The sequence below is a fragment of the Rhinopithecus roxellana genome, chromosome 10 (assembly GCF_007565055.1).
Source record: "Rhinopithecus roxellana isolate Shanxi Qingling chromosome 10, ASM756505v1, whole genome shotgun sequence".
Classification (NCBI taxonomy): domain Eukaryota; kingdom Metazoa; phylum Chordata; class Mammalia; order Primates; family Cercopithecidae; genus Rhinopithecus; species Rhinopithecus roxellana.
Genome location: NC_044558.1, coordinates 13,884,150 through 13,909,565, shown reverse-complemented (window position 1 = coordinate 13,909,565; position 25,416 = coordinate 13,884,150). Strand labels below are relative to the sequence as shown.

The 25,416-nt window shown below is 47.1% G+C and overlaps 1 protein-coding gene across 1 annotated transcript; it reads right to left on the bottom strand.

Moving 5' to 3' along the window:
- Window positions 1–1,055: 1,055 nt before the first annotated feature.
- GPRC5A (G protein-coupled receptor class C group 5 member A) lies at window positions 1,056–22,194 on the bottom strand. The gene is made up of 4 exons (XM_010371012.2): window positions 21,923–22,194; window positions 5,742–6,670; window positions 2,569–2,627; window positions 1,056–2,257 (listed from the first exon to the last, which is right to left on the bottom strand). The coding sequence occupies exons 2-4, from the start codon at window positions 6,661–6,663 to the stop codon at window positions 2,171–2,173; spliced, it is 1,068 nt and encodes a 355-aa protein (XP_010369314.1). The 5' UTR covers window positions 6,664–6,670; window positions 21,923–22,194; the 3' UTR covers window positions 1,056–2,170.
- Window positions 22,195–25,416: the final 3,222 nt, after the last annotated feature.

Below are 25,416 nucleotides of genomic sequence, written 5' to 3'. Positions count from 1 at the left end.
AAGCCTCATCTCTACTAAAATACAAGATTTAGCCAGGTGTGGTGGCACACTCCTGTAATCCCAGCTACTCAGAAGGCTAAGGCACGAAAATCGCTTGAACCTGGGAGGTGGAGGCTGCAGTGAGCCAAGATCATGTCACTGCACTCCAGCCTGGGCGACAGAGTGAGACTCTATCTCAAAAAAAAAAAAAGAAAGAAAGAAAGTGGGGAGGGAATATGCATTTCTTTAGTCCCTAGCCTATGATAGATAATATATGTGAAACCACATTGCTTTCTTCTCACAACAAACCTCATTAGGTCACACCTCCTGGGAAAGACCAGACAGATCTGTGTCACTATGTGGCCTTCCCCCTTTTCAGTACAAAGCTAGGCTAATCTTAGTGCAAAGCCTACCAACCAAACCTTTGTGGCATATAAACATCCCTAACTCAGCACATCATCTGTTTACCTCCACCTCCCTCGCCTCTGCCTCACTCTGGTTTTTCCTTTTGATGAAAAGCAGAGCGTCAGGCTCTTAGGAAGTAACTCTCTGACTTAGCTACACATTTTTACATGTCACTCAGTTTCTGTATAGAGGGATTATTTCTTTTCCCATAACCAAAGAGAGATTTCCTATTGCTCTGCCCTACAGAGCTGTTGCTTGAATTAAGTCAATTATCACGGTTAAGTATCATGTCTTTGCCGAGAGACATTTGTGAACTAATTCTGTCAAATAGGGGATCTGGATTTGTCCTCTCCCACAGTGAGACCTTGGTGAAACATGAAACGGGCTTTGAGCTCTCCTCCCTGCCTTTCCGGGGCTGCCAAACCCCAAGCCAAGTTTGCCACTCCTCTGCCTTGCTGGAGTAAAACCTCAGGCCCCGTGACGATCCTGGCTCTCTCACCAATGACAACCTCAAAAATTAGGGGAAACACACTTATTTTAGAGGCAACAGGACAGACACATGAAGAAGGGTCAAGTACAAACCCAAGGAAGTGAACTTGAACTTCAGCTCCAACATGAAGCTCACAGGGCAGCCCGTGTTCTCTCCCCCAGCGTCTAATGCTCACTACTGGTAACTGCTGCCACCACCGTGAAAAGAGTGGTCACCACATCTTTATTGCATACTCAGGTGAATAACTTATTACACAGTGAACACTCCTCCGTTAGGAGACCACACCCACTTACAGAATGCAGCCGTGAATGCGGTAAATCTATTTACAGAGGCTGGGGTGCAAGACAGAGAAGTACCAGGCCCAGGAAGTTAGAGTAAGAATGATCTGCAAATTCTCCTGAGAAGGAGCAACTGTGCCTGTGCCAGTGAGGTCTGAAAGAATTCCTGGCAGAGCGTAGGGGGGATTGGATCTGGGAATTGACAGCAAGTTTGGGGACAGTGCAAGAAAAGAGGGGTGACCTGTGAACTGGTGCTGGGGAGCTGCTGAGGCCCAATGTGGGGCAACACCAGAGAGATGAGTAAATGTAGGGTGATCTTTTAGCCTTGCCTACCCAGGCAAGAAGGGTTGGAGAGCGGGGGTGCCAGCAAGTTGGTTCCAGCGTAGATTCAGGCCAGTGGGTTGAGAGACAGGCCTTTGCTGTTTTTGTTCAGATGTGCAGGTCTGCTCTGGGCCAAGCAATCCTCACAAAAGCCACTGTGAATGAGAGGAGCAGGCCCCTAGAGCTGTGTGAGCCAACGTGCGCTCAGATGACCAGACCTTTAGTCCATGGGAAATAACAGCAAGAGTAAGGGTCTAGGCTGGGAGCTGTGGCTCGTGCCTGTAGTCCCAGCACTTTGCGAGGCAGAGATGGGAGGACTGCTTGAGCACAGGAGGTCGAGGCTACACTGGGCTGTGATCACGCCACTGCACTCAAGCCTAGGTGACACAGCAAGATCCTGTTTCAAAAAACAAACAAAAAGAGTAAGGGTCTAAACTTGCATTGCCTGAGACTCCCACTTAAAAGAAGTATCCTAAGGAGGAGAAAAAAAAAAAACCACAGGCCACTAAGAACCGGAGTCGTGTTAGTCCACATCAGCCCCAGCATGGAAGAATTGTGGTTGAGGTGGGAGGGAGGCAAGTTCTTCCCGTAGCGTCTTGTACAGTTTTCTCAGAAGACTCAAGATTTCGCCCACATCCCTTTGAGCTCCCGCTGGATCTGCCGCCCAGCTGCGTTTGTCCCAGTCTTCAGGACAGAGTTAGCTGCCCTCTTTCTTTCCTTCGTAGTCATTATAAGGGCTCGGCCAAGCGTGGGCCCGTGGGATGGAGAATTCCTTTTGGGGAGGCTGGTTATGAAAAAGAAACAATCATATCGTGAAACCCACTCCAGTTCCTGCCATCTCAACAGGTCTCCAGTCTGGGCAGGAGTCTCAATTCCTTCCCCTTCTCCCAGGCCTCCCACCCCCAAGTCCTCTCTATGCCAAGCACTCATTCTTCCCCACTAACCCCATGAGGCCAATTAGAGGAAAGAAGACCCATCATTCCTTCAAGTGGCCATCTAGGGGCCATCAGAATGGTAACATCGCCTGTTTCCAAAGGATCAGTGTTCCTGAGGGGCTAACGCCTTTGACGAAGAGGGAGAAAAAAAATCACTTACCTGCAGCTGAAAATGTGTGGAATAGGGGGCATAGAGCGTGTCCCCTGTCTCTTCAAAACCTGAAACAGAGGGAGAGGAGAAATTAAAGCACTGGGGCCCCACCTGTGTTCACCCCGTTGTATCACTGATCACAATGTGACATCTTGCCCATTTAACTGCCTGTCTCTCCAGCAGACCTTAAGTTTCCTGGAGGGAGAGAGACTAGGTCCTCAAGCCTAGGACCAGGCACAAAGCAAACACAATATTGGTTGAATGAACGAATAACTATAATGAATAGGGACACCCTTTTTCAGAACTTCACCATGCCCGGTTCATTTTCAAATGTGCTTTTGAAGTGGTCATCCTAGGACCACTTCAAAAGCACATTTGAAAATGAACCGGGCATGGTGGCTCTCACGCCTGTAATCCCAGCACTTTGGGAGGCCAAGACGGGTGGATCACGAGGTCAGGAGATCAAGACCATCCTGGCTAACACGGTGAAACCCCGTCTCTACTAAAAATATGAAAAAAAAAAATAGCTGGGTGTGGTGGCGGGCGCCTGTAGTCCCAGCTACTTGGGAGGCTGAGGCAGGAGAATGGCGTGAACCCGGGAGGCGGAGCTTGCGGTGAGCTGAGATCGCACCACTGCACTCCAGCCTGGGCGAGCGAGCGAGACTCAGTCTCATAAAAAAAAAGAAAAAGAAAAAGAAAAAGAAAATGAACCGGGCACGGTGGCTCACGCCTGTAATCCCAGCACTTTGGGAGGCTGAGGCGGGCGGATCACAAGGTCAAGAGATCAAGACCATCCTGGCTAACGTGGTGAAACTCTGTCTCTACTAAAAATACAAAAAATTAAGCCAGGCGTGGTGGCTCATGCCTGTAATCCCAGCACTTTCGGAGGCCGAGGCAGACGGATCACGAGGTCAGGAGATCAAGACCATCCTGGCCAACACGGTGAAACCCCATCTCTACTAAAAATACAAAAAATTATCTGGGGGTGGTGGTGGGAGACTGTAGTCCCAGCTACTTGGGAGGCTGAGGTAGGAGAATGGTGTGAACCCGGGAGGCGGAGCTTGCAGTGAGTAGAGATCGTGCCACTGCACTCCAGCCTAGGCAACACAACAAGACTCCGTCTCAAAAAGAAAAGAAAAGAAAAGAAAAGAAAAGAAAAGAAAAGAAAAGAAAAGAAAAGAAAAGAAAAGAAAAGAAAAGAAAAGTCATAAAAACCAGTCATTTCAGATATAAATCTGGCCAGGGGTGCACCTACAGTGAATCTCACTGGGGAGTTACCTATTTCCTTAACTGCCTGACAAGGAAAATATGTACATATTTGTATCATTTTCTTTGGGAAGAGGCAGGATTGATGAGCAACTGTTTTCTGTGTATTTGGGGAAAATCAGAGGCTTGGGAAAGAAGGATAAACACATGCAATCATCATGAATGCAATTCAAAGCAATTCATTTATTTCCCACCAAATTTACCTGCCCAATTTGCTGAATAAACACTTAAACACCTTTATGTAAGAGATTGTGAAGCACGTAAGTGTTAACCAGAATGATCCCTCCTTGCAGCTGACGCTGGAGAGTGAGGAACATATGATAGGCCCATAAATAACAATGCAATGAGACAGACCCTGATAAGAGCATTTCAAAGTCCTACAGATGCACAGGGTGGAATGAGTACCAGGGGAAACTGGGGAATGCCCGATCCTGGAGAAGGGCAAAAGAGGGAGACAGCCACGCCAGGCAGAGGACAGACACACCTGGAGCACAGGCACAGGCAGGAAAGCGCGGTGACTTGGTTTATCTGGACTGAGAGCAAAGCTTCCGAGGTTGTTGGTTCCAACTGTGGAAGGGCTCAGGAAGGATTTTGATGGGATGGGGTGGATCGCGGGACGCAGGGAGGAAAGTGAGCAGCAAAGCATGGAGGCCAGAGCAGCATTTTAAGGGAGAAAGCTGACAGTGGTCCATTAAATGAATGAAGGAAGGAAGACTCGTCAGTGAATGAGAACAGGAAGTCCAGGAGTGAGGTGATGGAGTGAAGCCACGGAACAGACAGGAGGGGCTGGGTGGTTCAATAATCACCCTTCAGACTTCCAAGTGCCCTAGAAAGGGACCACAGTTGCAGTGAGTAGCACCAGGAAGTTCCACACCTCAGGCTTAAGAGCAAAGAAAAGACCTATTTTTAGCTGGAGCTAAGAACGCGGCCTTGGAGGTTCCTCATTCCTATCCCAAAACCACTCACTCCCTGTGATTAGACTTTAAAGGTCAGTGTAAACCCTAGAGACCAATGATTAGGTCCCTATGAGCAGGGGCACTTTCTGGCCATCAGTTTAGCCTCTTTTGCTTATGAAAACAACACGAGAATATCTGGCTTCTCACAACTCCAGACAAGAGCAAAATCATTTGATTCTTTTTTTTTTTTTTTAATAGAGATGAGGTCTTGCTATTTTGCCCAAGCTGGTCTCAAACTTCTGGGCTGAAGCAATCCTCCCACCTCAGCCTCTCAGGGTGCTAGGATTACAGGTGTGAGCCACCATGCCTGGCCTGAATCATTTGATTCTTATATGTCAGCTATGATCTGTTCCTTCCCATGGGCCCAGAAGCACACACAAAAAAATGTGGTTCTTTGCACTAAACCAGAATCCTTACCAATTTTAAGGAGACTTCCTGCTGGTTTGTGATAAAAGGGCTTTCTCCCTTCTCTGCTCTGTGATCACTGCAGGAAATCATGGCTTGGTTTTATGCACTGAAATCGACAAAGGCTCCACATTTCTGGAAGGAATCCCTCGTTATCTTTTACAAAAAACACAATCTCACCTTCTTGTTGCTGGGAATTTGTCTTGTTATCCCTTTTCCATTTCTTTGCTGCATCTTATTTTGATGCACAGAAACCTCTGAGGTGTTCTGCCCCACAGGAAATTACACCACAAGAAAGGGGAAGTGAGGAGGGCTCTCCCCTGTCTACACCAATTGTACCAAGTACTCAATAAAGACTCCAGAGGCCAGCTTCTTGTTCTACTTGTCTCTAACAGGCTGGATGATTTTAAGCAAGATCTGAGCCTTAAGGAACTTACCTATTCTATCAAGGGTATAATCTGGAACATCTTGCATGTTCCTTACAGTTATAATATCCTATGATTCTCCCCCACCTTTCTACAAGGGATTCTCTGCCTAGCCAGGCTGTGTCTGTACCTTGAGTGATTTCCTCTTGAGAGTAGGCTCTGTTCTCCACACCATAGCTCTTCTTCATGAGTTGAGGTTTACAGAAAGAATCCTCAACAGGATAATCCATGGGGTTTCGTTGCTTTGTGAGCAGCCAAAACTCAGGACTAACATAAGCCAACAGGAAGACCCAGCCATTGGCAACCAACGCAGAGCTGAGGATGGTGTCATCCCACCTGCGGTCAAAGTCAGGAAGCATGAGCAGGGTGATCCAGGCCACCCAGATGGCAATGGAGAGGAGCATCGTGAGGTAGATGTGGGCCCCATGTCTCTTCCAGCCCGTGAAGGAACCACAGAAGGCGAAGGAGGACATGAGGAAGGTCAGCGCCATCAAGAAGAGGACATAGATGAGCAGGAGGACAAAGTCTTCATTGCGACGAGGAGCGGAAAGCTCAGAAAAGACGTTGACGTTGGTCCTGTTCATGGTCAGGACAATATATTCAATAGCGATGACATCCTGGACGAGGCTGAAGCCCACGGCGAGACCCAGAATCACCAACAGGGAGAGGGGCTTCCTCCCCCGGACGAGCTGGGTCAGATTGAGAGCATGAGCCAGCAGGCAGGAGAAGCAGATGGAGAAGAGGATCCCAAAGAGGAAGAAGCGTGTGGGCCCCGTGCTCCCATCCAGTCTGATGATGAAGGCGAAGGTGAGGCCAAAGATGCCCAGCACACCCAGGAGGAAGAGAAACTGAGTAGGGAGCATTTTTCGCCTGTTGGAGTCCTGCACCTTGCAGACGAGGAGTGGGAGAGCAAGCATGAAGGCCACCGAGGTCACAACCCCGGCTGCGGCCAGCGTTTCTAGGACGATGCCCCAAGCTTCCGCCTTATCACAAAGTCTGTGGTACCTGAATTTCAGGCCATCGCGGCAACCATCGGGAACTCTTGTAGCCATTCTGGACCTGCAGAAAAGGAATGTTGGAGTGGGGAGAAGGTGGTGAGTCTCCTAACACAGTCCTCAGACATAGAAGACTAAAAAAGGATTAGGAAACAATTTTGCATGTTTAGCCAGGGTTTTGACTTTGAGCTTACTACATTAAGTAAAGCTACTAACTTTCCCCTATCTCCTGTAGTAAATTCTAAAACTTGTTGAAGAACAGGAAGAAATCTCGTATGTCCCTTCCCCCAGTTGAACTATCTTAATAGTTACCTTAAAGCCAGAGAACCTGAACACTCTGAAGAGGTATTTTGAAGCTTAATTTCAAAAAACTTCACAGGACTGGACGTGTTGGCTCATGCTACTATAATCCCAGCACTTCGGGAGGCTGAGGCAATGGGATCATTTGCTCTCAGAAGTTTGAGACCAGACTGGGCAACGTAACAAGACTCCATCTTTATATGAAAAATTAGCTGGGCATGGTGGCACGCACCTGTAATCCCAGCTACTCAAAAGGCTGAGGTGGGAAGATTGCTTGAGCCCAGAAGTTCAAGGATGCAGTGAGCAGTGATCACATCACCGCACCCCAGCCTGGGCAACAGAGCAAGACCCTGTCTCTTGAAATATATATATATATATATATACCTGCCAGGGATCCTGATATTTTTTTGCTAGTGTTTTCTTAGTGAATTAGTGAACATGGAACTATCTTAGTGAATTAATTTCTTTCTATCTTAGTGAATTAATTTCTTAGTGAATTAGTGAACATGGAACTATCTAAGCTTGAAGTTAACACTTTAATCATAATTTCGCAGCCTCTACCTTTGGCCCTGATCCAGTTATTTGTAAGCATCCTAGTCTCTCATGGTTAAGAGGAGTTATCTGGATGGCAGATTTTTCTCTTTCTTTTTTTTTTTTTTTTTGAGATGGAGTCTTGCTCTGTCACCCAGGCTGGAGTGCAGTGGCACAATCTGGGCTCACTGCAAGCTCAGGCTCACTGCAAGCTCCGCCTCCCGGGTTCAAGTGATTCTCCTGCCTCAGCCTCCCGAGGAGCTGGTACCATGCCACCACCACGCCCGGCAAACTTTTTTTTTTTGTATTTTTAGTAGAGACGGGGTTTCACCGTGTTCGCCAGGATGGTCTCTGAATGGTAGATTTTTCTACAGAAGGCCAAGCATTCCCTTCTGAGCCAGTGGCTGGGTCCTCTTCTTAGGCTCTGTGATCTCAGAATGATTCTGCCCCTCGTCCTTAAGATTTGTTTTTTTTTTTTTTTTTTTTTTTTTGGAGACGGAGTTTCGCTCTTTTTGCCCAGGCTGGAGTGCAATGGCATGATCTTGGCTCACCGCAACCTCCGCCTCCTGGGTTCAAGCAATTCTCCCGCCTCAGCCTCCTGAGCAGCTGGGATTACAGGCATGCCCCACCATGCCCGGCTAATTTTGTATTTTTAGCAGAGACGGGGTTTCTGCATGTAGGCCAGGCTGGTCCTAAACTCCCGACCTCAGGTGATCCGCCCGCCTCGGCCTCCCAAAGTGCTGAGATTACAGGTGTGAGCCACCGCGCCCGGCCTCCTCCTTAAGATGTATAAAGATGGCTCCATTAATTCCAAAAAGTTATGAAAGGGGTCTTGTCTGTCATAACCAGCTCTAAATTGGCTACCTGTAAAGAGGAAAGTCCTGGATGGCACATAAACAGCAGGTAATCAAACAAAAAATAATCTTCATAGCTAACATGCTCATTTTTAGTATGGCTCCAATTTTTAATTTTTACTCCTGTTTTTGGGGGGTGGGGGAACAGAGCCTCGCGCTCTGTCACCCAGGCTGGAGTGCAGTGGCACAATCTTAACTCACTGCAACCTCCACCTCCTGGGCTCAAGCCATCTTCCCCCGACCTCAGCCTCCTGAGTAGCTGGGACTACAGGCATGCGCCACCACACCCAGCTAATTTTTGTATTTTTTTTTTGTAGAGATGGGGTTTCACCATGTTACCCAGGCTGGTCTCAAATTCCTGGGCTCAAGCAATCCTCCTGCCTCGACCTCCCAAAGTGCTGGGATTACAGGTGTTGAGTCACCCCGCCCGGCCTCAAATTTTATATGTATACATTACTTACTTCATTTCATAGCAACCCTATGAGGTAAAACTATTATCCCTATTTTACAGATGAGGAAATTGAGGCAGAGAGAAGTCAAGTTACATGCCCTACATCATACAACCAGGAAATGGCAGAGCCAGGATCTGAATCCAGGTCGTCTGGTGCCAGGACCCAAGCTCTCAAGTACTCTAGGTGTCTCCTCTCAAATTAGCCTTAAAATGAGATCTGAGATATCCTTCTCTCTCTCCTCTCTACCTCTCTTTCTCTCTCTCCCTATCCCTGCCCTCATCAGATGCCTCATTATGACCCTGATTCCATCCTCCTAGTTCAGCCCCAGGAGGATAGGAAATCCCAGTAATAGACCATCTACAAAGCGAGAAATCTACTTACTCGGATAATCAGGAATCCGCTGGCCGTGTAACAGTTTACTTCCCATATATCTGTCCTTAATCTGTCAGGAGAAAGGCTTCTTTCTCTGCCCCTACAACCTTCATATGAATTTTAGACCCAGCTCCTTGACTATACCCCTAGGAAATCTAAATCCTCAGGATTCAGGGCACAAGTGGGAAGATAAATTGGGAAATTGGAAAAGAGAAAGGAGTGATCCCATTTCCTCAAAACAGGTGGCTCTCAAATTCCAAAGTCAATGTCGAATAAGATGTTGAGCTTCAACAAGGCTAGACATAGCTCTAGGTCCAGTTTCTCAACAATGTCATTCAAATTATTTTATTGCTTCTTTAAGTGTCTTCTACACTATTCTTTTTGTTGTGTTCCATGCTTTTTGGGCATGGAATATTTTTTCTTGAGTTTTGTTTCCCAATGACATTGTTCACGTGGCATTAAAAAGTTTTGAATGGAATAGAAGAGAACTATGGTGTGGCAGGAAAGAGGCCAGAGTTAGAGGAAGAGAAGGCTCACAGAGGTCACCTCCAGCGCTAAAGAGGGACGGAGATGATGCAGCAAGAAATCCAAAACAAGGGGAAGAACTGGGGTTGGGAAGCAGGAAAAGATACAAAGCATTCACTGAATCCTGCCTCTTTCCTTAGAGCAGAAAAAACAACCTTCTTGGCAGGGCACAGTGGCTCATGCCTATAATTCCAGCACTTTGGGAGGCTGAGGCAGGCAGATCACCTGAGGTCGGGAGTTTGAGACCAGCCCGGCCAACCTGGCAAAATCCTGTCTCTACTAAAAATACAAAAATCAGCCAGGCATAGTGGCACGCACCTGTAATCCCAGCTACTCGGGAGGCTGAGGCAGAAGAACCACTTGAACCCAGGAGATGGAGGTGCAGTAAGCAGGGCTCATGCCACTGCACTCCAGCCTGGGTGACAGAATGAAACTCCGTCTCAAAAAAAAAAAAAAAAAACACAAAATTATCTTTTCCATTAGAAGAGATAGTCATCTTACCAAAATTATTTAATTCACATAGCAAGTAGGAAAAGATTGTACATATGTATATGTATACATGCAAAATATATATATGTATATATAAAATATATGCATATGCATAAATATGTATGATACACATAAGAATATCATGTGAATATATATTATCACAATATTATGTATAGTGTGTTAAAGTGACACCAGATATAGCTTAGATCAATCTTCCTGAATTTTAATAAATTTGGCTCTCCAAGCTTAACTTTATTGTATGTCGTCATTCATTCAACAGATATTTACCGAGCACCACTCCGTGCTGATCACTGCTCTAAGCACTCAGTGGTAAAGGGGGAAACAGACACGTTCCCTACCACAGGATGGCACCTGTCACTATGGCCGTGGCCCTCCCCCCACCTTCCCTCACAGTGGGTCTGTCACCTGCACAGTCTGGCCTCCTGGAATCTACACCACAGCCATCGCTACCACAAGCAGAGCACAAAGAATGGGCTATACCTCTACGGGGCAGTGCAGAACGAAAACAGGAAGAAAAAGGCAAATGAGGTTCAGATATAGGCAGCCCCTGCAATCCAAGCGCCCAAGTCTGATCCGCCTTGCCTACAAATGTCCCCTCTTTGATCCCCTCTTTGACATGGGAAAGGGGAGGTATGAGGGCTCTCCCAGGCTACACCGTGAATGTGGACGAGGAAGACCCTGTCTCACTCAAGGGCCGCGTGGGGAAGGAACTCAGGCCCTGTGCACTTCGCTGTTGTCTGTCCACACCCCGGCAGATTAATCACCAGGGCGATGTCTAGCAGGAAAGGTATTTCCCTCTTCCCTTTGATCTCTCCCTCTCCCTGCCCCTCCCTACCAACTGCTCCTTCCCCACCCATCAGGTATTACTGTTGGTGGACAAGTAGCTGTTAATCATAATTACCTGGTCGTTATGAGGGACTTTGAACCTGATGACTCTAAATCTTGACAGAGATTGATGTGGTGTTTGCCTCAAGAACAGTTCTGGTACTGGACAGACAGACGGTAAGGCAGAGCCCCCATCTAGAAGCTACAGGCTCCTCTTCCTGTGCAGCTGCAGAGGAGGGTGCTGTGTCTCGGGGTCTTATAGCACCCACAGACCAGGATCCAACAAGAGCAATGGCAGTGGGTGTAAAGAGAAGGAAAAAACAATTTCCCCAAATTTCACCTCCACCTCCCACCTCCCAATCATGCAAGGGGGAACGGAGAAACAGTTCTTGAAGTGCTTTAAAACATTATTTAGGCCAGGCGCAGCGGCTCATGCCTTTAATCCTAGCACTCTGGGAGGCCAAAGCGGGCTGATCTCTTGAGCCCAGGAGTTCAAGACCAGCCTGGGCAAGATGGTGAGACCACTGTCTCTAGAAAAATAAAAATGTAAAAATTAGCCAGGTGCAGTGGGGCACACTTGTAGTCCCAGCTACTCAAGAGGCTGTGGTAGGAGGATTGCTTGAGCCCAGGATTTTGAGGCTGCAGTGAGCTATGATCACATCACTGCACTTCAGCCTAGGAGATAGAATAAGACCATGTCACTATTTTTAAAATATTAAACTTTTTTTTTAAACTTGCTTTCATTATAGAAAGTTTTATAATAGAGTCCCATGTATCCAGCACTTCATTTCAAAAATTATTACTATATGGCCAATTTTGTTTCGTCTGCATTCCCTACCCCACTCCCTAGACTATTTTTAAGCAAGTCCCAGACACCATATAATTTTATCTATAAATAGTATGTGTATTTTTTTTTTCTTTTTTCTTTTTGAGGCGGAGTTTCATTCTTGTTGCCAGACTGGAGTGCAGTGGTGCGATCTTGACTCACCGCAACCTCCACCTCCCAAGTTCAAGTGATTCTCCTTCCTCAGCCTCCCGAGTAGCTGGGATTACAGGCATGCACCACCATGCCCAGTTAATTTTGTATTTTTAGTAGAGACAGGGTTTCTCCATATTGATCAGGCTGGTCTCAAACTCCTGACCACAGGTGATCCGCCCCACTCGGCCTCCCAAAGTGCTGAGATTACAGGGGTGAGCCACAATGCCCAGCCCTTTTTTTTCTTTTTGAGATAGGTTCTCACTCTGTCACCCAGGGTGGAGTGCAGTGGTGTGATTGTGGCTCACTGGAGCCTTGACTTCCTGGGCTCAAGGTATCTTCCCACCTCAGCACCCCACCAAGAAGCTGAAACTACAAGTGCACACCACCACACCTGGCTAACTTTTTTAATCTTTATTTTTTGTAGAGATGGAGTCTTACTATGTTCCCCAGGCTGGTATTGAACTCCTGGCTTCAAAGGATCCTCCCCCCTCAGCCTCCCAAAGTGCTGGGATTACAGGTGTGAGCCCCTACGTCCAGCCTAGAATGTCTCTCTAAAAGATAAAAACTCCTTAACCATACTTTAATAACTAACAAGAATCCTTTATTATCAACTATGTAGTTAGGATTCATATTTCCCAATTATCTCACAAATGTCTTTAAAAAAAAAAAAAACCTTCTTAGTAAATTTTTAATCTGGATGACTAATCAGTTTGAAATTATCATTCTTTTTTTTTTTTTTTTTTGAGACGGAGTCTCGCCCTGTCGCGCTGACTGGAGTGCAGTGGCACCATCTCCACTCACTGCAAGCTCCGCCTCCCGGGTTCACGCCATTCTCCTGCCTCAGCCTCCCGTGTAGCTGGGACTACAGGTGCCCACCACCACGCCCAGCTAATTTTTGTATTTTTAGTAGAGACGGGGTTTCACCGTGTTAGCCCGGATAGTCTCGATCTCCTGACCTCGTGATCCACCCGCCTCGGCCTCCCAAAGTGCTGGGATTACAGGTGTGAGCCACCGCGCCCGGCCGGAATTATCATTCTTAATTCACCTCTGTTAGCCTCCCCTACCCCATCCCTAAGCTGACAGGGATTGCTTAACAAGTCTAAAATGTTCTGAGTACCTTGAATTTAAACAGAGGAAAATAAAACTCACTGGAGTTATTAATAAGCAAGTCTGCACTGAAAGGTTACCGTGTTGCCCAGAGAATGACCCAGGTAAGGGAAAGACACCAGGGGACTGGAAGAGAAGGACAGGGTTCTGAAAAACTGAAAAGGATTTCTAGAAAGCAGCGTATGAGAGGGAAAAGAGAAGTGATTAGCATTTAGGAATATGAACTGTCTGGAGCTAGAGAAACAGCCTGGGAGAGCAGCAAAGGGTTGGAGCAGGAAGGAGAAAAGAGAATGAGACTAGTTGTGGTTTGGATATTATTTGTAACCAAAGTCAAAGGAAGGGAGATCTAGAGTCCAGTCAGCAAAGAACTTGCTCCTATAAAGACCAAACGGACCCCACCCCTCCACTTGACTAGAGGTCCTTTCCTCCAGGATGGTTGTTTTTTGGTTTTTTTTGATGCCCAAGTCTGATGAGACACACATCTCACAAACTCTCAGACACTCTCAGCTTTTCCTCCCATAGCACTTGTTACACAACCCAGTCTGTCAGTAAGTCTGTGTTTCCCTCTAGACTCAAAGGTTCTGTGCAGGCGGAGACTGGAGACTGAGTCATTAGAAGTTCTCTCTCCCCAGCCACTTGCCTAGCACCTGATGCTCACTCAGTAAGTACCTAACCAGAATGGATGAGGCAGCAAGAGAATGGCACTCGGTGTGTGGGGTAAGGGGAGTCAGGAGGAGGACGGGCTGCTCCTGAGATATGGTAGGATGGGCTGTGCCTGGTTTCCTCTCAAGCCCTCAGGCTGCTATCCTTAGTTCCAAACAACCTTCCTCCCACCCTCCCTCCCACCCTCCTTCTCACACGGGCTGCCAAAAATTGCACTTTGGGTCTGAGATTAGGAGCGCCTGGCCATGTCGGCAACCCGCTCCTATCTTAGTGGCCACAGGTGGCTCCCAGGAAAGCATGAATCCTGAGGTTTTACTGGTAAGCAGGGAGGGATTAACTGGGATCCAGTCATGTGCTCCACCCAGTACTCAGTGACTAAACCCTGCACTTTGGAGGGAGATGGTAATGTTTCAGCATCAGCAGCCTCTGGCTATGGGCATGAGCAAAGGACTTTGAATATGAGGACGAGACCCTCTTCACTTATTCCAGCTGCCAACAGTTAACACACAGCCATCCAGTAACACAAAGATGCCCACAGTTGAGACCCTGGAATCGCTTGTTGCTGTCTTAAGCCCTTTTGGAATGAATCTAGGCATAAAAGAAAGGTGTTTTTTGGGGTTTGGGTTTTTTTTTTTTTTTTTGGTTTGGTTTTTTTGGGTTTTTGTTTTTTTTTTTTTGTTTGTTTGTTTTTTTTGAGACAGAGTTTTACTGTTATTGCCCAGACTGGAGTGCAGTGGTGTGATCTGAGCTCATCGCAACCTCCACCTCCCAGGTTCAAGTGATTCTCCTGCCTCAGCCTCCCAAGTAGCTGGGATTACAGGCATGCGCCACCATACCCAGCTAATTTTGTATTTTTAGTAGAGATGGGGTTTCTCCATGTTGCTCAGGCTGGTCTCGACCTCCCAACATCAGATGATCTACCCACCTCGGCCTCCCAAAGTGCTGGGATTACAGGCATGAGCCACCATGCCCAGCCTCAAAAGAAAGGCTTAAAAAAAACCAGTGGGGGAGAGGGAAGGGAAGAATAAGAACAAGAGGAAGAGGGAGGAAAGGAAAATGAGGGGGAAGTCACTTCTTGGGCTCAACTCCAAGCCCTCTGTTCCTCCTCCCCTTTACGGAGAAGGGGTTTCAGCTGCCAGGCTGTGTGAATAAGTAAGTCGCTTGACCTCCCAAAGCCTCCTCTCATCTATAAAATGCAAGACGCGCTGCTGAACTATGTGGTCTGAGCTCATGTTCAGCTCCACCGTTCACCCATCTGGGGAGCTTCATGTACAAAACTTCCAGATCTTTCTTCCTCCCCCTCATCCTCATTCTTGCCCCATCTCCTGTCATTAAAAGAATATGTGCCACAAACTCCTATCCAAACTAAAAGCCAGGGCTGGAGGTAAGGTTGAAGGGTCGGAAGAAGAGGCACACCAGGGGACTGCCCACCTGAAGGACAAAAGCCAGAGGCTCCTGGAGCAGCGCTGACCCTAGACGTGGCCTTGACTGACACACAGCACTGACCACTGTGCAGGGACAAACGTGAACATGTGATGAGTCTCCCGCTTTGGGTTTCTAACCTGAGACTCCTCTTCATGACCAGAGAGATGGGAAAAGTGTCTAGAGTTGCTTATGACTAGGCCTGGAAGGTTGCCCATGCTGATGCTATGCAGTCCTTCCCAGAGCATCTGCCTAAGCCTCCCGAGGAGCTGTAATCCCAGCTACCTAGGGCCCAGAACCTTGCAAAGACAAACTGACTTTGTCTTCCTTCTTATGAGATTTCTCCCTTCCCATGAGATTTCTCCCATTCTGTCAAAATGTGTCTTTGCACCAGCCCAGCCCTAAAAATGTGTGACTTGCTAGCATGTTCATTTTCTCTGTATTCTCGAATTGCTACATTCAGTCAATAGTAATAACAGTCATGATGTAATTATGAGTAAGAATAATGACAACCATGGTCACCTCCTGAGTCCTATTATGAGTCAGGCACTATGCTGAGCAGTTATGTGTTTTTTACACATGTTCTCTCATTTATATGCTTTTACAACCATTATCTCATTTAACATTCCTACAGCCCATTCATTTTATAGGTGAGAAACCTAACTGAGAGAGAGTAAGGTACATGTCCAGTGTCACATGGTCAGGAAGAATAGCTCTTCGTGAGTAATCATAATGGTAATTCAATCCTCCTTTTCACCTCTAAATCACTGTCATCCCCTCTAGAGCTTTTCTTCCTGACCCCACCCTCTCTCCATTTAAACCACCATATGTTCAAGCATTGGCTTGCTGAGAAGTCTCCAAAACAAGCAACTCTCCACCTCTATGCAAGGCAAGCAAATCTTCCTAGAGTTCTGTATTTTCCGTCTGGAAGGGAATTTGGGTTCATTTAAGGTCTTCTCGTGCTCTTTGCCTCAACACATAAATTATTCTCCTAACCAGAAAGATCCTCTCCCTCCTGTTTATGATCCACTTACCATATTTCTGCAAAACTTTGCCCAAGATTTAACCTCTGAGTTTTTTGAATTATTATTATTACTATTAATCCTATAGCTTTTTTTTTTTTTTTTTTTTTTAGACAAAGTCTTGCTCTGTCGCTCAGGCTGGAGTGCAGTGGCACTATCAGCTCACTGCAGTCTCTGCCTCCCAGGTTAAAGTGATTCTTGTGCCTCAACCTCCTAAGTAGCTTGGATTACAAGCACGCGCCACCACACCTGGCTAATTATTATATTTTTAGTAGAGGCAGGGTTTTGCTATGTTGGCCAAGCTGGTCTCGAACTCCTGGGCTCAAGTGATCTACCCGCCTCAGCCTCCCCAAGTGCTAGGATTACAGGCGTGAGCCATCGCACCTGGACTTGAAATCCTATTGCACTCTAAATGTGTTGATCTCTTCATAGTTTTTACAATTAAATATATCTTGGCACTCAAGGTTTTCCACATCTGTGTTCTATATTACAAATTAATATCAGTGCTGAGCTGCCTATCAGAAAACAAGCTTCTTAAGAAAATAGAGCAAACTTGTATTTGTTGGTATCCCCCTTACTCTGTACTCTACGCAGTGATTACTGAGCAAATGCTTTGGACTAAGACTGAGTGCTGAATATTTACCCAAAGCAAGTTATTTATTAGCAAGTGTGAGTAATGGGGAGGAAAATTTTTTGAAGATGAATATGTGCTGATGTTAATCCTCATATTTCTACTCAGGCTGAGTTCTTTTAAGGGAGAAGTCCACAGAAATCCCTCTGCCCTTGATAAAGGGTTAGTTACAAATACAAAGTGTCTATAAGGAAATCTCCAGGATCCCCTATTCTGGGTAGCCATCCCAATTCTGATGACATCAAAGTGATTAATCATGGCAATAACTTATGAATAACATCTGAATAACATCACTGAATTGAGTTTCTATGTAATAATGAGAGAAAATAAGTCATGATAGCACCACAGACAGATCAAAACAAGTATAACCACAGTGTTCATTCTAATTTCTACACTTCCAGGTAGTTCCCTAGGTGTATTACCATCTTCCTGTTACTCTAAACAAAGCTTGTAGACTTGAGTAATGTGAATGTAAAATGAAATACTGGAAATCATTTTTTAAAAATAAAGCTTAATATTTTGAGTATAGCTTCTAAATCTCTTATGCCCAGAATTCAAAGAAATGAAATTTCCAGAAAATAAAGTGAAGTCCTCTACTAGTATACTACTTTTTTTTTTTTGTCTCACTCTGTTGCCCAGTGGGATCTTGGCTCACTGCAAGCTCCGCCTCCCAGGTTCACACCATTCTCCTGCCTCAGCCTCCTGAGTAGCTGGAACTACAGGCATCTGCCACCATGTCCAGCTAATTTTTTTTTTTTTTTTTTTTTTTTTTTTGTATTTTTAGTAGAGATGGAGTTTCACTGTGTTAGCCAGAATGATCTTGAACTGCTGACCTCATGATCGGCCCGCCTTGGCCTCCCAAAGTGCTGGGATTACAGGTGTGAACCACCACGCCAGCCTTCTACTAGTATACTATCTTAAGGCTCTCAAAGATCCCTTCATTTAAATATCTTATTCTGATACATAAGGGTAATATTCACTGGATCCAACAAGTTCAAAGCTGAACTGATCACCTCTCCTTATAAGCTTATCTTTCCAAGCCCTGAGAATGGCACTACCATCTACTCAGTTGCCTAGTATATCTAAAAATATGAAATAAACTGTCCAATGCAGGAGATGGAGATGACCAAACCATATGGTCTAAAATTAGATGACAATAACAAGTAACTATTATTACAAGAAATGTAAATGGTAACTGTTTTATTTAAAAAAAAAAAAAAGGCCAGGCACGGTGGCTCCTGCCTGCAATCACAGCACTTTGGGAGGCCAAGGTGGGCAGATCCCAAGGTCAGGAGATCGAGATCATCCTGGCTAACATGGGGAAACCCCGTCTCTACTAAAAATACAAAAAAAATTAGCTGGGCATGGTGTTGGGTGCCTGTAGTCCCAGCTACTCGGGAGGCTGAGGCAGGAGAATGGCGTGAACCCGGGAGGCAGAGCTTGCAGATCTCGCCACTGCACTCCAACCTGGGCAAGAGCGAGACTCTGTCTCAAAAAAAACAAAAAAACAAAAAAAAAGACTAAACTATATCATACCTAGAAGAACCTAACCTAAAACAAAAAGATACACAAGAGTTAAAAGCAAAAGAATAGAAAGAAATGAAAATAAATTCAAAAAGAAGAAATACTAACAGATAATATTTATTTAATAAGTATTATGTGTCAGACACAAAGTTAAATAGATTATTCAAGGTAAAATAATTAAGCAGAAGTTGAGGTTTTCATATCATACAAAGTTGTAATCAAAGTAAAAAGGCATTATGGGCCGGGCGTGGTGGCTCAAGCCTGTAATCCCAGCACTTTGGGTGGATCACGAGGTCAGGAGATCGAGACCATCCTGGTCTACACGGTGAAACCCCGTCTCTACTAAAAAATACAAAAAACTAGCCGGGCGAGATGGCGGGCGCCTGTAGTCCCAGCTACTCGGGAGGCTGAGGCAAGAGAATGGCGTAAACCCGGGAGGCGGAGCTTGCAGTGAGCCGAGATCGCGCCACTGCACTCCAGCCTGGGCAACAGAGCGAGACTCCGTCTCAAAAAAAAAAAAAAAAAAAAAAGGCATTATGTTGACCAAAAAGCTTGTTTTACAATAATTAGGGATGCTCTACACTGAAGATAAAATATACAATATGAATAAGAACATGGTAAAATTGTGTAAATGTTCTATGGATACTTTAATAGAAATATTCTCTATCTTCATGTCTTCTTAGATCTCCATTACTAATCATATAATTCAGATCCTCTATATCAGTGATCAGCATAGATTTTCTGTAAAGGGCCAGATTAGAAGCAATTTAGACTCTGCAAGCCACACATTTGTAGCATGAAAGCAGCATAGATGATACATAAACAAATGAGCATTGCTGTGTTTCAGTAAAATAGTGGATTACAGGCAGTGGCTTATGCCTATGATCCCAGCACTTTGGGAGGCCAAGGCAGGCAGATCACCTGAGGTCAGGAGTTTGAGTCCAGTCTGGCCAACGTGGTGAAACCCCGTCACTACTAAAAATACAAAAATTACCCAGGTGTGGTAGCGAGCGCCTGTAATCCCAGCTACTTGGGAGCCTAAGGCAGGAGAATGGCTTGAACCCGGGAGGCGGAGGTTGCAGTGAGCCGAGATCTCATCACTGTACTCCAGCCTGGGCTGGAGATAAGAGCGAGACTCCATCTCAAAAAAAACAAAAACAATTTAAAAAAAAACACTTTATTTACAAAAAGAGGCTAGGCCGGGCGCGGTGGCTCAAGCCTGTAATCCCAGCACTTTGGGAGGCCGAGACAGGCGGATCACGAGGTCAGGAGATCGAGACCATCCTGGCTAACACGGTGAAACCCCGTCTCTACTAAAAAAAATACAAAAATCTAGCCGGGCGAGGTGGCGGGCGCCTGTAGTCCCAGCTACTGCAGAGGCTGAGGCAGGAGAATGGCGTAAACCTGGGAGGCAGAGCTTGCAGTGAGCTGAGATCCGGCCACTGCACTCCAGCCCGGGCGACAGAGCGAGACTCCGTCTCAAAAAAAAAAACAAAAAAAAAAAAACAAAAAGAGGCTATAGGTCATACTTGGTACATGGACCATATTTTGCCATCCCTACTCTGTTATGATTGCTTAATAGGAACTATGGTCCATGGGCCAAATGGAACATTTGCCAAAAAATGAGCAGATTTAGAATACAAAGGCAAATCTGGAATTCTAAAATAAGAAATGTACAGACCATATAGTCTGACCACAGTGCAATAAAAATAAGAATAAAAGAAGAAACTAACACCCTGAACTACTCAGGAAATCAAAGACTCCTCAAGCAAAAATACTATTCAATTTATTGTTTACTATACTACCATATGAATTCCTCAGCTTAATCTGTGGACTTCAAATAGTAGTGGACTCAGAACGAGAAGAATAAAATCACGCCGTCAAAATTGTTCTTCATACCTTGTTGTCTTTGATTACCATTAAAGACTAGAATACAAAAAAGCCAGTTCTAAAGAGGACTTCCAAGGTGATGTGTGCAGATAGAGAGGGGCTAGAATCTAAACACAGGAGAGGAAATTGGGGGCCTCCCCAAGATCCCTATGAGGAACTCAGGCCCAGCCCCTTGCCTGATCACAGTTCCCTGTTCCTGCGGACCTGGGAGGAGAAATCAGTCTTCCTGACTCAAGGTTGAGAGCTCTTCCCAGGAAACAAAAGGGTTTTGCTCATTCTATTCTGCCCTTGAAGCACTCACCTCTCCACACCCTTGGAGGAGCCCCTTGTCTCCCAGGTAGTGCCTCTCCCGGCCATTCCTTCTCCTCATTCCTTCCCTCACCTAGCAGACACCCGCATTCAAACCTGGAGGCTGTGCGCCCCCTCTGCCCTCACCCCTCCCGTGGTCCCTAGCCCATTGTATCTGAAGTGACTGAAGTGTTCCCCTTCAGGAATGAACCCATAGCAGTGGCTGATTCGGCCGAACCCCTCAACAGGTGTGTTGTTTACACAAGGCTCTGAGGAGAAAATCAGCCTGGAAAGAAGTCAGGAATCCAAAGTCCTTCAAATTTCTTGATTCTGAACAGGTTTCAGCTGTTGGCTAGGCTTTCCCATCGATGTTTAGAGCTGTGTGCTAGCCTTTCCCACGGATCTTTAAAGCTATTTGTGGCCGGGCGTGGTGGCTCACACCTGTAATCCCAGCACCTTGGGAGGCTGAGGCAGGCGGATCACCTGAGGTCGGGAGTTCGAGACCAACCTGACCAACATGGGGAAACCCCCGTCTCTACTAGAAATACAAAATTAACCAGGCGTGGTGGCACATGACTGTAATCCCAGCTACTCAGGAGGCTGAGGCAGGAGAATCACTTGAACCCAGGAGGCAGAGGTGGTGGTGGGCTGAGATCATGCCATTGCACTCCAGCCTGGGCAACAAGAGCAAAACATGGTCTCAAAAAATAAAATAAAATAAAGCTATTTGCCAGCCTTCCCCAAGGACGTTTAAGGGATCAGATTGAACAGCATCTAGGCTATTCCCAAGTCCTATCTATAAAGTTGTTGGTGGAAGGTGAGCTCTTGGTGCACATTCAACTTCCTTCTGTCCTGGGTTCCTGAGCAACTCAAGGGACACCAGAGTGGAACTGACCGCCGCACACATCAAGAGAAAAGGGATGGGCTTCTAGATCTAATTCCCAAAACTCAGAAGGGCTTTTTTGCAGTATCTGGGTAAAGTAGCAGCTGTCACCGTGTCCTCCCTCCTGCCCCTGACCCTTGTTTCCCACTCCCGCTCCACTCCCAGTTCCTTTGGGTCCTCTGAGATCTCTCTCCCCCTATTCTTTTCCTTCAGAGTGATCCCAGAGCCGCTCACCTCCTGCCTGGCCGGATTCCACCTACTCAAAGTTTGTAGAATGTGTCCGAGCAGAAACTATTACCCTGATCATCTCTTTGCTCTCCGCGTCTATCTTAGTCTAGGAAACCCGCAAAGGAAAAAAAAAAAAAAAAAATCTAAGTTGTTAAACTAGAGGAACTGTTTCCTAGGGAATTTTTTTCTCATAGTCAACTGTATTCCATTACCAAGATTTCTCTCCTCTTCTATCCCACCCCTCCCAAGGCCCCGCTCTCCCCAGACGATTTAAATCCGGAGGCCCGAGCACTCCGGGCTCCTCGCTTACCCTAGTGCCCAGGCGTTGGCCGTGAACTCGGTGCAGTTTCCCGCGCGCAAGAGGGCAGCAGGCGAGCTCCTCAGTGCTGCGGGCGTCCTCGGACAGCTATCCCGCTCTCCCGCTCTGAGCAGCTGTTATAAAGACGGCCCTCGCCGGAGGGAGGGAAGGAGCGACGGGTGAACAGAGGGACAAGGGGCGGGGGAGGGTCGAGGGAGAAGACACGCCTATTCCAGTTTCACGGCACTTCATGCTGTTATGAAAATAAAGTCCTGGTGCCAAGGAATGACCCAAAAGCAGTCTGACGTCAGAGGCACAGTCACCCCTGGAAGCGGGGCGGGGGTGACCACCCGGCCCTACCCAGCGCATCGGACTCCTCCGAGACGTGCTCATGCGCTGGTCCCAGGGCTCCGGCTACGACAGGGGAGCCGGAGCAGACCAGATCCATACGGGCCCCGCCGGCTGTCACCTCCCGGAGGAGCCACACCCGCCTCCCCGCAGGCACTCGGGTCCACCTGGGGCAGGAGCCCAGCCTGCGAGATTGCAGCAGCTCCGCCGTGACGTCCAGCGGGACAAGCCAGCCTTCCTCCACTTTCTTTGGCCCTTAGCTTAGTCTTTCTCTCCATCACTCTCCCCCAGCCCCTGCCGTATGGGAAGCCAGGCTTAAGAAAAAGGAGGCAGCCACCTTCTCAGGGCTCCCCAGCCAAAGCCACGTGAAAGCCAAGGAAAACTTCCCCATGAGGTCCGTAGTTAGCCCAGCAGCTCCACCTGTCACAGTCTAGACAGGCACCATTAGTGCTGCTCTGGGGCTGAGAGATAAGTATCTCTCCTTTCCTAACTGCCTCTCCTAAAGCCTCGACACTGCAGGCTGATGGAACGGGGCGCCAGATGAAATTATGAAATGAAGAAATTTGCTTTGGCGCCCGGTTTCCTCTCCCTCCACTGCCCACTCCTCTTCCAGGATCAAGCCAATCGGACCGAAACTTGGCTTTGTTTACGTGTGAAACAATCCTGGAGTGGCTGCCCGCCTGTGTCAGGGCTCAGGCCAGGTTCTACCCCATGCCTCGCGGGAGGCAGGAGGGACTCTGCTTTTAAGGTGGTTATCAGCGCGCTTGGCAAACTAATCTGGATTATTCTGCATATGAATAAACGGGGGAAGACCCAGGACTCCCCGGCTTTCTCCCCATTTCTCCCTACACCCCAAGTCTCCAGAGCCTAAAGTGCTTTTAAAATGTGACCTGACGGGCGCGGTGGCTCAAGCCTGTAATCCCAGCACTTTGTGAGGCCGAAACGGGTGGATCACGAGGTCAGGAGATCGAGACCATCCTGGCTAACACGGTGAAACCCCGTCTCTGCTAAAAAATACAAAAAACTAGCCGGGCGAGGTGGCGGGCGCCTGTAGTCCCAGCTACTTGGGAGGCTGAGGCAGGAGAATGGCGGGAACCCGGGAGGCGGAGCTTGCAGTGAGCTGAGATCTGGCCACTGCACTCCAGCCTGGGCGACAGAGCGAGACTCCGTCTCAAAAAAAAAAAAAAAAAATACAAAAAACTAGCCAGGCGAGGTGGCGGGCGCCTGTAGTCCCAGCTACTCGGGAGGCTGAGGCAGGAGAATGGCGTAAACCCGGGAGGCGGAGCTTGTAGTGAGCTGAGATCAGGCCACTGCACTCCAGCCTGGGCCACAGAGCCAGACTCTGTCTCAAAAAAAAAAAAAAAAAATGTGACCTACTGGAGACTATGACCCCACCGCTGTTAGGTTTTTATTTCACTCCCAAAAAAACACAGGCAGTGACTTGAGTGTTGGAACACTTCCTTGGAGGTGCCAGCCCAGGGGTCTGCGAGTCCACCCCTTTCACACCCAGGGCTCCCAGGGGTGTGTCTGGCAGAGTTGGGGTGGGCACTGAGAGACTGGTGGGACTGCAAATGACAGTGTTTTATAGTGTGTGCCATCCACTAAGTCAGGGCTTCTCTCTGGACCCCAGCGTTCTCATCTGTTCAAGAAGGAAGTTGAACTAGACTACCATTGTACAACAAAACTATAATTCAAGCCACAAACATAAGCCACATTTGTTTTTTATTTTTTTGTGGGTTTTTTTTTTTCCTCTTTTTTTTTTTTTTAGACAAGGTCTCACTGTCACCCAGGCTGGAGTACAATGGCACCATCGGCTCACTGCAGCCTCAATCACCCAGACTCAAGCTATCCTTCCACCTCAGCCTCCCAAGTACCTAGGACCACATGTGTGCATTACCACACCTGGCTAATTTTTTTGTTTTTTTTCTTGTTTGAGATACTCTCACTTTGTCACCTAGGCTGGAGTGCAGTGGTACCATCATGGTTCACTGTAAGCCTTTACCTCCCAGGCTCAAGCAATCTTCCAGCCTCAGCCTCCCAAGTAATTCTTTTTTATTATTTATAGAGACAAGGTCTCGCTGTGTTGCACATGCTGGTCTCAAACTCCTGAGTTCATGCCATCCTCCTACCTTGGTCTTCCAAAGTGCTAGGATCTCTACACCCCCTCCCCAGGAGTCCTCCTGATTAGGAGGATCTAATTCTCATTGAGTCCTCCTAATTAGGAGGATCTAATTCTCATTAGGTCCTCCTAATGAGAATGTGGTGAGTGTATTTGATCTTTCCTTTGTTCACTGTTCTCTGGCTGGTGTCTGTCTGGCAGGTCCAGGGTGTGTGAGAGAGAGAGCATGCGTGGGGATGCTTGTTCCAAACCTGTCTTCAGTCATTGTTCTTCACTTTGCTATTGGCTTTGTTTGTGATTGTTGTTATTCTTAGAGACAGTGTCTCACTATGTTTCCCAGGCTGGAGCGCAGTGGCTATTCACAGACCACCATACCTCACTACAGCCTCCAACTCCTGGGCTCAAGCCATCCCGAGTAGTGTCATTGACTTTGGATGTCCCACTTTGTCCTCTTAGTACTCTTTTTTTACTCTCCTCGTAATCTCTTGTTCTCCTCCCATCCCTTTACAGAGACACCTGCCTGCACAAAGCCAGGACTAGATGAGGCCATGAGACACCCAGAGCACAGAGTTCAAGGAGACGCTCCACAACTTTAAGAATGGGTGCCCCTTTAAATTCTGAGCTCTAGGCCCCTTCCGTGCCTCTCCTAGTCCCGGCCCTGCACCTGTGTCCCTGGGGGCTGGCTCTCTGGAAGAAGACAGGGAGGACTAGGGCAGGTGGAATAGCTGAGTGATTCTGGGGTATCTGAGTGATTTTGAGATGCCCCAGAGGAGAAGAAAGACTGGACCAGTAGGTGGAATTGTTCACTTCCTAGATCTCTCATCCTGTTAAAATGGTCTGGAGACCAAGGTTGAGGGTTCTTGGGAATCAATGAAAGAAACAGTAGGACAGGGGTCTGGAGACCCATGTTTCACTCCCAACTCTAGTTATCATCCTTAGAGTGTCACCCGGTTGAAAGTGACAGGTAGCTTTGTTGAGCAACACAGAAGAAAGCTCACCAGACTGGAAATGAGGAGAGGAGAATAAGGGTACCTGCAAT